The sequence below is a fragment of the Schistocerca piceifrons genome, chromosome 3 (genome assembly GCF_021461385.2).
Source record: "Schistocerca piceifrons isolate TAMUIC-IGC-003096 chromosome 3, iqSchPice1.1, whole genome shotgun sequence".
NCBI lineage: Eukaryota > Metazoa > Arthropoda > Insecta > Orthoptera > Acrididae > Schistocerca > Schistocerca piceifrons.
This window is the reverse complement of record NC_060140.1, coordinates 147,676,234-147,688,547: the sequence shown is the minus strand read 5'-3', so window position 1 is coordinate 147,688,547 and position 12,314 is coordinate 147,676,234. Positions and strand designations below refer to the sequence as shown.

General features: G+C 39.6%; 1 protein-coding gene across 4 annotated transcripts in view; it reads left to right on the top strand.

The window, feature by feature from the left end:
• LOC124789399 (transmembrane protein 19) overlaps positions 1–12,314 on the top strand; it is a 106,620-nt gene that overhangs the window by 26,827 nt on the left and 67,479 nt on the right. For all 4 annotated transcript variants that reach the window (XM_047256736.1, XM_047256734.1, XM_047256737.1 and 1 more), the window contains exons 4-6: positions 850–999; positions 1,078–1,182; positions 9,031–9,246. In XM_047256736.1, coding sequence (XP_047112692.1) covers positions 850–999; positions 1,078–1,182; positions 9,031–9,246 — 471 coding nt within the window. The remainder of the gene's footprint in view (positions 1–849; positions 1,000–1,077; positions 1,183–9,030; positions 9,247–12,314) is intronic.

Sequence of the window (12,314 nt, the reverse complement as noted above, 5' to 3'; positions counted from 1 at the left end):
CCTTCTCAGCTGTGAGCCTCCCTTCCCTCGACTGCTTCTCCCTCTGTGCCTCATCCTCCCCTCAGCCACTCCATATGTTTTAGCCACAAATCTCAGTTGAATATCAGTTCCATGTGTATATATATTTTCTGTTATATAATGTGTCATTTTTTTAGTTTGCTTCAGTAGCTTTCCAGGCCAAAGTACATGCAATAGTGGAACAGATAGAGACAAGCAAAAGTTCTTTACACATAAGATTTCAAGCAGTAGATTTTTTCTGTTGTAGATAGCAATATGATCAGGAGGCTCAAGGTGTCATGCACAGATGACAGCTGCAGTGTCAGGCAACAAAGATGAGTACTTAATGAAGGGTGAAAGTGTAATAAAACATAGCTGTGTTTTGGACATGGTGCATGAGAAAAAGTAATGAGTGAAAATACAGTATGTAGCAGACAAAACATTTGAGAGAGGGAGGTAGCACAAACAATGAAAATTAATAATAAACGAGAGGACAACAGGTGGATCACAGCTGACAACATGCTGGGCAGCAAGTGGGAAGAAGTGACAGAAGAAGGATGCTGGCCATCAAGTTGTGAATCTGTGAGGCATTGTAAAAATATTTTGACCCCTTACAGATAGCTTTGTGCTTGGTGAGAGCAAAGTTTAAATTGTGTTGGCCCCCCCAGCAAACAAAAATTTCACACATTCTGATATCTATTTCGATGAGGCTTACTTTTGGAGTGGCGTATCATATAATATTCTTATAATAAATAATAACTTCAAAGGTTTTGAATGAATCATTAGCAACACATTTGCATTGATGTATTAAAGGACTACAAAATTATTAATTGTGTACAATCTTCTCAATAGGAGGCCAGAGAAATTGGATCCAAGTGCTATGTAATGGTGGCATGGCAACACAACTAGCATTGCTGTACCTTCTGGACTCTGGTTGTGGTGAGAGGCCTGTAGATTTCCTCAGGGATTATCGTTCCTCGTGGCTAAGCCTTGGAGTGTTAGGTATGTTACTTATTTTTCATATTGAAACACTGTCTCGAATTACTAGAAGTGTTCTCAATAATATCGTTCTGTCAACAGGGGCATTTGCATGCTGTAATGGGGATACTTGGGCTTCAGAATTAGGATCTGTAATAGGTACTGCTGAACCATTTCTCATAACATCCAGGAAGAAGGTTCCCAGAGGTAAGTAAATGCATGATTTGCATTTACATACACACAAAAAGTAGCTCTCTATGTATTAAAACAAGATTTTTGTAGGGATATTCATCTCTGTATTGTGTTATTCCAATGCAAAGTTGCATGACTATTTTACATTTAAGCAATGTAATAAAATTAGTTAATGAAATTAACTGAATGCTTAACTCTGTAATATTTTGCAGGAAGTTTGTTGAAGTTTTGATGTGTTATCAGATGCATTTTTCCAGTTACACTGCTTTCATCTACTTCATATTATGAAAATAGCTGCATTGGGTTATTGTTTATTTTTTTGTCTTTTGTCATTACATGGTGGCAAGGACAGCACATAATAAAGTTGGTTACCATGAAAGAAACACATTAATTAGTAAAGACATTTAAATAAACAGTTCACAGTTCTGACATGAATTACAAAATAATAGCCACTTTGGGTAGAATGATGTGGTCTCCCAACTGGAGTCCAGTTTAAGGTCCTAGATGGTGTGTTGCTCAGTCGAGGCAAAGGCTGGCCTGTTCGCCATTAGCAGAGCACTGGCAGCCAATGGGAGACCAATGTTCAAACGAAAAGCAGTCTCTGAGGCACAAGACTGCCAAACTGGCTCGGCCAGGTGACAATGCCCTAAGTGTTGTTTGGTGAGGTGCAGGCTGGCTGGAGAGATGTCAGTGTAGTACTGGCAGCTGATGGGAGATCAGAGCTCGAACCAGTGGTGGCTTCTGGAACAAGAGGGTACCAATGGGCTCAGACAGCTGATATCATAGGCAATGTTGGCACAGTGTTGCAGGAGGAGCCCAATTGGATTACTAGGCCACACTTCACTGACATTCGGTCGGAAACTGTGGCCCACGCTGGAACTATTGCTGATGGCCTACACATGGGCTGCTTGGTGCAGCTGACATTGATCCCAGAGCATGAGCAAATTGTGGCAAGTTCTGGTCACGTAGCATCTTAAATAGTCCATTGGAAGGATATCTGTGAAGTGGCACATTATGTGCATGTGCAACATCCTTATTTAGCAAATTTCACTAATTGTCAACTCATAATATAGTTTACAGTGTGCTTATCATGTCATCTCACATAATAACTGCTATTATCTCATGTAGAAGCGATTTAGTACACCAACCTACATTATATGCATTTTTATTATGTCAACAATGTAGTCAAAGTGACTACTGTATTGTAAACTAACTAGTTTTACCACTGTCCTATATCACTTGTACAAACAATGTAGGAAACTGATTCTTGGACCGATAAATAAATAAATGACTACATACACACCTCTGTGGAACCTTGTTGGTTTAAAGATCTTTACCTGTATAATATTTAAGAGTGTGAAGAATAGTCATAGAATCTTGGAATTTTCCAAGCAGGTTTTTGCTGTATGGAAAGAGGCATTCATCAGTTCATATGCTTCAGTATTTCTGTGAGATTAAACCATGAGTCAGACTAACATGTGGCCATTCACAATGCTCTCAAAGTCCCATTAACCAAACTTAACAAGAGCACCAAAGTCATATTTGTATAAAGCAATGAAGGGGCTAGGTTCATCCATAATAGTGACAATGACTGAGAACTGTGAAACACTGCTGATTTATGGTATCGAGCACTAATGACTTGCCTCCACACACACCCTCATAAAGGAGAATGGGTTTGAGGGTGCTTTTCCTTCTCTTGCATTAAAAGGCTATCTATAACATTTTATTTGCAGTACTCAGTATGTACAAAAATGGATAGTCAGGGGAGCATGTGTGTTTGTGCGAGACTCATGTGAACAGACACAGAGTGACGAAGACAAAAGTTAGCACATTTAGAGTTGCCTGGAGCTGTTGCAGGGAGATATGTTCAAAGCAATTTCATCATTTGAGGACTGGCTGTGTGTGTGCGCCATTCGAATATAGGCTATGTTTGTGTGTGTGTTGTTTTTTTTTCTGGGGGGGGGGGGGGGGTGTTAATTAAATGCCATTGTATCTCCTTTTGATGTCTTCCAATACGACGTTTTGCTAACTGTTTTCATTGTCTCAAAATTGTGGTCACTGTTTATGCTTGCTGATGCAACATTATGTGCCACAGCCCTCTGTGGTTACGTCACAGCAGTATATCTCATGAAAGGTATTTGTATAATCCATTTTCAAATATTCTACCACCGAATCCAAACTTGATATTGGCCTTTGTACGAATCTGTGTGACTTCGATTTTCCAACTCCCCTGCACTGGTAATTTGTGTAAATTTCAAACCACATAACACCCATGAAAAAGAAGAGGCTTGAGTTTTACAGTTCCCGGTTTTCATCATTTTCCAGCAAAGTGCTCTGAACTCTATGTTTCATTTGAGTTGGCTGATCCTTCCAGAGAACTCTGAGACTACCTTCCAAGAAGAGTCAGATAACCTATTACAAATACACTTGCTGTGTTTGCTGCCAGATAACATTGTGCAAGTTCTGCAATATTTCATCAGAACAACTGTTCACCATTTTCAGGTGTTACTATTTGCTGTAACTGCTGCGAGACACGACTGTTGATACTCGTGCAGACGTGTCATAATTTATCAGGGCTAGGAGCAGGAATTACACGTGCATGGAGAGGCGCTCACAGTTGGGGAGAATTGGGCTCATGGTGTACCCATGCTGGAAGCTGAAGAGAGACGTTCTGAGTGTGCATGGTGGGCTATGACTGTGCTTCTGCATGCTTCAAAGGTTAAAAGCTGGATTATCTTTCTACATTGCCAAAGTCCCAATTTCTTGTTTCTCCTGTTTTAATTTAATGCTGCCAGTACTGCATTCCAGGCAGTGCTTAGTTTCCTTCCACAGACATCTGTAGGGGCTGTACGGGGTTGGGTCCAAACTATGTACGTGCAATCAATGAACCTGAACCAATCATTAGGGAAGTTTCATATAAATATATCATAAACTGATTGGCATATGAGGGTGACAAGCAGATGTCCATCATAAAACCACAGATTTATTTATAAATCTCCCCCTGGAAGTAGAAGAAGTTGTGGCTTATAATGAACTTGATTATGAGTATAAGAGCTGAGGTTGTGGCATTGGAGTCAACGGTTCCTATACACCTACACACTCACCCAAGCATGTCGTATTCCAATTCTGTCACAACCACTGAGAGAGATGGTGCAATGGTAAGACACTGGGCTCGTATTCGTGAGGACAGCAGTTAAAATTTGTTTCTGGCCATCAAGATTTAGGTTTCCCACAGTTTCTCTGAATTTCTTAATGTGAATACCTGGATGGTTCCTTTGGAAGAGCCTTCCTCATCCTTCCCCTATTCAAACATGTGCTCCATTTCATGATCTCTTAGTCAATAGAACATTAAATCTTTATCTTCCTTTCTCCTTTTCTTCCTTGCTGCCGCAGCCATAGCATACCAACCTGTGAAAGCAGTCATGTCGTATACTAACGCTGCTGTAACATCTGCACAGCCTTTTATCTAGACATGATTATCAACTGACTGTCATAAAAATCAGTGACCTCTGCTGATCTGTTTACATTGTATATAATATCTTGCTTATCTTAATTTCTCTTTACTTTTATCACTGTAACATTTAGATGGCTGTCTACAGTTTTCCTGCAGGATCTCTCTCCACCCTCAGTCAGGTCCTCCTTTGCTGTGAGAGAAAGAGAGACATAAATTTTCATTATTTCAAATTATCTTGACTAATTTACAGTTGTCACTATACCTCCTGCTGTTACTACTGTTACAACAGCATTACTGCTGCCACAATAACAAGCTCTATAGCTAATACACTTAAAAAAGTAAAGGGGGTCACTAATACTTCTACCACCATCTAGGTTTATTTTTTCCCTTTTCTTCAGCAAATGTTACTACTACTGAAAATTATTTTGCTGTTACTAACACTAACACTAACACTAATATTCCTGCTATGATTCCATATGATCACTATTTTTCTTTATTGTAGTCAGACATGGACACACAAACATTCAGTTTACTACCACCAAAATGAATCTAGTTTCTCTCTACATTCCCTACCAGACTGGCCACTCTCTCAGGCCCAGCAGTATTTTGTTGCCTCCAGAAGGAATAGCAACGATTTGGAGTGCATCATTTATACTTCAGTGATTTTTCTCGGTCTTCTTGGGTACATTTGTCAACTACCTCCCTTCAGTCATTCCGTTTCAGGGCCATGTGATTGTTGAGCTATCAGGATTTATTCACACTCACTAGGATCATCTCTGCTATGGTATCTGTTGGTTATAGTTACTCCTCGCTTTTTCTGAGATGGAGCTACAAATTTAAGGAACAAGATCCTTTTCTATTCTAATTATGTCATACACAGTTTCACTTCTCAAAGCCTGTAAGGCTTCAATACCCTTTTTTATTCTAATTATGTCATAAACAGCTTCACCTCTTGAAGCCTGCCTAGCAGTCCGTGATGTATCTTCAACTAGGGGACATTCCCATTGGACATGATCTGATGTGCCACTTTCTCCAATGTCACAGGTGGTCATTGCTCTTTAACCTTTTCTATACAGATATGTAGGACATGTCCCATGTCGGGGAAGGTAGTGGACTAGTTCCCTACTTGACTGGGTATGTGTCATAATATCAGGAAGAAACTGAAATGTTCTCCTTCCTATGTCTGATTCTTTATTACTGTTGAGTTTATTGCTGATTCTCTTGATGATTCCATGTATTTTTTTTGATATTCTTCCTTTGTCAGCCAATAGAAGGCAGCATTTTCCTTACTTGTAGGATGAGGGCACATATGCTCATTAATATGGTTAGGACATCTGTAAACATGGTGCTGAAGGCTCTGCAACAATGTAGCAGAATTCCTCATTGCACTTTTACTGCAGCAGGAGGTTTGATCAGTTGTAACCTGTGGGTCCAAACACTGGCATCATAGACAACAGCTGTAGTTAAGATAGACTCATGGTACTGTCTAATTACATTCAGGGCCAAACAAAACCTCTTTTAAGCCATATTAATAATTTTATTCGTTATACAATTTCATCACCTCGCTACAATTTCTATACAGGCATTGAATATCCCTTGTCTGTCCAGATGCACACCAAAAGAGCTGTTGTCAGAATGCCTTTGAATTACCTCCTGATTTATGAGGGTGAGTTCAATGAAACCCTTAAAAGTGTTATAATATTTTTAATTGTAACAACGAACAAAAAACTTATGTGTCATTTTTTGTCGTTGTCTGCCTGGTGTTAAATGCACATATTCTACTGTTTCAGAAGCTCATAGATACCACAATGAAAGAATTCGTTTGGTTGTGTGTGCAGCCAGTCATGCACGGCAGTTCTCACCTCATCTGCACTTCTGAAGTGCCTACCTCCCATTGCTTCTTTAAGTGTGACAAACAGATGAAAGTCACTGTGAGAGAGAGGTCTGGTGAATGAGGTGGATGTACCAGACATTCACATTTAATTTCCTGAATAGTCTCAACTGTCTTATGGGCTGTATGCGGTCGGGCATTGTCATGCTGTAATAATTCTCCTGAAGTCAGAGGTCCTCATTGTTTACCCCTGATTGCAGGGCAAATTTGATTTTTCAGCATGTCTGAATAAGAAGTACTGGTTACCATCACTCCCCTATTTATGTAATATTCCAAAGTTACTCCATTTGCATTCCAGAAGAGAATGAATGTGAAGTTTCCTACAGATGGTTGAGTGCAGAATTTTTTTGGTTTCAGTGATGAGCTGTGGTGCCATTCCTTGCTTGACCTTTTCATTTCTGGTGGTGGTAGTGGACCCAAGTCTCATTCCCTTTAACAACTTTTCCCAGAAATGCATCACCTTCGACATGCAAATGATGCAAAAGTTCACAGATATCGATGCGACAGTCATTCAGGTCTGCAGTCAACTGATGTGGCACCCATCTTACAGACACATTATTGAAGCACAGTACATTGTGAACAATATTCTGCACTGAACCAGTACTAATCTTCAGACTTGTGGTATTTCATTCAGAGTTACGTGTCTGTTTTCCTTTACAAGCTCCTCCACTAACACAATGTTCTAGTCCGTTGCTATGTGGTGAGCCTGCTCTGGTCTTGGGGTACCTTTCACAGAAGTTACGCCACTTTTAAACTTCCTACATCACTCGCACACTTTCTACAACGACAAACACAAATCACCGAACTGAGCTGTCATTCTGTGATGAATTTTGATTGGTTTGACACCTTCACTACACAAGAAATGCATCACAGATTGCTGCTCAGTCACAGTGAAGGCTGACAAGGGGCAGCCATCTCTTTGTAGATGCTGCTGCCTTCTCTTGCATTGCAGCATCACTCTGTTGGTCACTTCCTGAACCTCAAAGAACACTAGTGCCACCTACCAACTCCATCATACAACTGTTCGAAATTTTATGGAACTTCTGAGGTTTTACTTGATGGATCCCTAATAAGTCTTCCTTTAAGTAAAGTACATGTTGATTTTTGTGGTGGTGCCTGCAGTCACATTTACGAGCACCAGTTGTGCAAGACCCCGTTGAGTTTGTCACACTTATTTTCTAGTGAGTCTCAACTGTCCATGTGCAGTAAAAGTAACAAAACATCAGCATATGCAACAACTCCTAACAATTCCTGACTGCTTTTTAATCTATTGAGATTTAGTTCTAAGTTAATGTCCCAGAATTCAGGACTGCACACAAAGCCCTGAGTGCAGCACGTATCAGTATTTGCAGTAAACCAGGAGGCAGTAGTATAACATTCTTAGGCAGCCTGTTTCCCCTTATTCGTCAAAAGAATGGAGGAAACAGTAAGTTATCAAATATCTCAGATATCCCTATCATTGTATCCTATTACATATTTTGTGTCTGCAGCGCCTACTAGCTTTTTCGCCTCATTAATTGCATCCTCAGTACATTAACCACCCACTGGCAGAACCTGCCACTGAACACAACATGCTTGACTTTAAAGGCTAATACAAATGCTGTGCCATCTAGAACTTTGTCCTGAGTAGCAGCTTCTCTGAATTACAAAGATAGGAATCTTTATTACGACACATCATTTGATCCCACTATCCCCCTGGCTTCGATCTGCACTAGAGTCTATCTCACACTCATCTACAATTCCTGCCATTTCATTTAATGAATCTAAACCCACAATATTCCCTCAACCGCCTCCATCATCCACATGCTCATTTCATCATGTGCCACAGGCAATTTGCCGAGTCTCTGCCTGGGCAGGGTCAACTATTCCCACTTTCTGTACTATTTCCTTGCTGTCTCTCCCTGGCAGCCATCACTCTCCCTTCCCCCGCCCCTGTGTAATCTCCCCTCCTTGTCCTTCTGACACTCTTCACCCAACACAACACTGTCACATTATTTTGTTATGGAGAACAAAGGCTGTTGTTTTACTACTTTTCTACCATTCAGTTGTTGTTTTCATTTATTTGCAATTGATTTAAAAGCAATTATGGCTTCACCTTCAGGGACTTTGGTTCTGTTATTGATGTGATATGGCACTGCAAGCATATTCTGTTAATGTCCAGCAGCGTCAACTACTGTGGTAATTATAAAACTGTCAAGTTAATTTACCACATTATTCCAGTGCTGGGTTGATGTAGCCAACCAGGACAATGTAGGGGGGGGGGGGGGGGGGAGAGAGAGAGAGAGAGAGAGAGAGAGAGAGAGAGAGAGAGAGGGGGGGGGGGGGGGGGTACATGACTGAGCACATTAATTGTCTAGGCAACAAAAATGATTCATTTTGTGATTAAAATGTATTGTATTGTGCAAAGAAATAAAAACATTTAGTTATTGGATTTTGATAATAACTAGCCATTTTTAATATGTATATTACTTGAAACTTTGACATGCTACTTTGAAAACAATTATTGTTCTATTTCCAGGTACCAATGGAGGCATTACAATTGCTGGACTTGTGTGTAGTCTGCTCGGTGGGACTGTTATTGGCATAGCCTACTACTTTACTGTCTTGTACACAGTGGATCCAAGCATCCTGGAAAAGAGTCCCTCTCAGCTGCCACTAATTGCTGCAGGGGCTTTTGCTGGATTAGCTGGAAGTATTTTTGACTCAATTTTGGGAGCTGTTTTTCAGTTTTCTGGTAAGGGGCAGTATTGTTTGACATTTGTTTTTTTTTTTAAAAAAAAAAAAAGATGTACATAATTATAACAATTAGTTTTTGTTGACATTGTTGTGTAGCACACAGGTGGGTATGTTGAATGCAACTTATACAATACATTGTTTAATATAAGTGATGTGAAAAGACCTGCATAAGATGCTGTCAGATGGTGAGGATCTCAAAGTGCAGCCATTTGTTGCCAAGTGTTAGTTCAATGAAACTGAGATTCTGAACATTGGTGGCTGACTGGAGCCACCAGTATTCATTATACCTGTCTGTCTCTAGAGTAAAAAAAGAAGAAGAAGAAGTAATACATATGCAGAGACTATTGATGGTCTTCCTTCGCATGTATCATACATAAATCAGATAGAGAGGAGGAAATGATACTATTACACTATAAATGCCCTTTCCACCTCAATTTCATTTTTATGACAATCATAGTTATGTATTCCTTTCTAGTTTATTACCTGATCTATCAGTTTTCCTGGCTCTCAGTTTTTGTCTCAGAAACACATAGTTTTGGAAGGTTTTTGCACAGACTATTTCTCATTACTTTATACACACTGATTATAAACAATCTTTTTTGGACATACAAGAAGCTTAGTTTTGAAAACTTTCTTTTGTTTACCAACAGCATTCTAAGGCGTGTTTACTCACCTGTATCTCTTTTACTGACAAGTCAGATGGTACATAGACTAGAACACTGCCTAGGGAAACACAGTGACTGGGTTGTAATTATTATTATTATTATTATTATTATTATTATTATTATACATTTCAGCCTCAAATCACACAAGTGGGATCATAATCAATTTTGATCAGATGATCAGAGTATGTTATGTAGTACCTCTTTGACGAATTCAAAGAGATTCAAATGATCTGATGATGACTTGACAATAAGTTATAACTGGTACTACTTGTGTGAGTTGAGACTGAAATATATAACAATAATAAAACAGTTTTTTTGTTTTCAGTTGTCCTAAACACAAAACCTCATCATCTGGTTCTATAAATTTATTGTATATTTGTACAATTTCAGTATGCTGGTTTTATATTATTTTAATCTTATTAAAACTGGCTTTCAGGCATACTCACAAACTTATTCCATTAACTGCTGTCATTAATCATATTTAGTCATATGTACTAGAGGAAAACAGTACAATATCATCAGCAAAACAAATGTGATTAGGAAACACTTGAAATGCATTTCTCCTCCCTTTCCACAGTGTAAGTATCTGGAGATACCAAAGGATGGGAAGAATAGCATTGATCCTATACAATCTGCTTACATGACTTCTGTTTCAGTTCTGAATATCCTTCTTTCCTGATGGAAGTTATAGCATCCATATATATGTCCTTCAGTATACTAACATAGATTTTATCAGTGCTTTATTTCTCAAGCTATGTTAGTACAGATTATCTTGAGTTTACGTTAAAAGCTTCCTCACAATCTCTGAATCGTAGGTAAAGTGCGTCCTCTGTTCTGTAATTCCATTTATGACTCAGTTCATTGTGCTACATTCACTTCTAAAAACAGCTTGTTCTTCTTTGAAAAGGTTAAATACCCCAGCTGTAAAAAATAAAACTTTCATCAACCTTAATGCTGATATGAACACCACTGTGCTTTAGTAGACATGCTGCTACTGGAGGCTGTACACCCTTCCTTCTTCTGACCTCTGAACTGACATACCCAGCCAGTTTATCACAGACTCTGACCCACAGTGCAACCCAGCTTTTCTTGTGTTAACAGATATTACCATAGATCAAAGAAATGTTAAGTGGCAGACTGGGATCAAATACCAGATCTTTAAACCCGTAGTTTGGCACTTAGCCACAGTGCCATTAAGTACCATATATATGAGGAAAGGCTGGAAAGCAACACACAATAATTTTATTACCAAAAAGTCAAATAGATAACAAAGCAAAAAAATCACAAATGAACTTACATCTCTTACCTACTTTTCTATATAGAAGTCACCAACATTCTCAATACATTTCTCCTGTTGTGGTACCAGTTTCCGTATGCCCTGTTCATAGGAGTCCGTTTGGTTGGAGTGTAGCCATCTGTGGACTGCTGGTTTCACTTCTGCGTCTGTTGCAAAGCAGTGGCATCCAGGAATTTCTTCATGAAAGTCCAATGGGGCAAGGTCCAGACTGTATCTTGGATATTGGAGCACCTCCCACCCGAATTTGGTGATTTTCTCTTGAACAGGAGCAGCAACACGGGGAGGAGCATTGTCATGAAGAAGCTTGATACCATCAGCCTCATTGTTGTGGCATTTATCACAAAGGGCACCATACAGCTTATCCAAAGTTTTAATGTAGACTGCAGCATTCACAATAGTCCCGTGTTCAGCAAAGTCCACCAATAATACACCATGCACATCCCAGAACACTGTCATAAGCACTTTTCTAGCAGATTGAGCCACTTTGCAATCTGTTCATACTGAGGAACCAGCATGTTTCTACTCCATAGAGGCCTGCTTGGTATTGGGTGTGTAATGGTATGCCCATGAGTCATCACCGGTGACAATTCCTTTTAGAAAGTCATACCCTTCTGCAGAAGAACACGATTAGTGCTCCAAGCTTGTCATTATTTGCTGGCCTTTGTGATTGTCTGTCAGGTTCTTAGACACCCAGCAAGCACTAACTTTATGAAATTTCAATGTATCATGAACAATATCTTGTACTGCGCCTTAGTAAATGTTGAACTGCTGCAATAAGAATCGCAGTTGCACAAATGTTCATTCAAACTTGCTGCCTCAGTGGCTCCAACATTCTACGAGGTTGCAGCTGTTGCTGGCCACCCGGAGTGAGGCGATCACTAAGGTTCATGCGGCCGTCTTGGAAGAATGCACACCACCTGGAGACATTGCTACAGTCCGTATGGCCATCCCCATATATGTTACACATGTCACTATGAATTTCACTCAGTTTACATCCTTTGGCCCACAAATATTGAACTATACTTCACTGATCTTCACAAGTTGATGACAGTAACTTGCGTGTCATGTCTGTTTTATAGTTCAGGCTTCTCTCGCTAGAGCTGC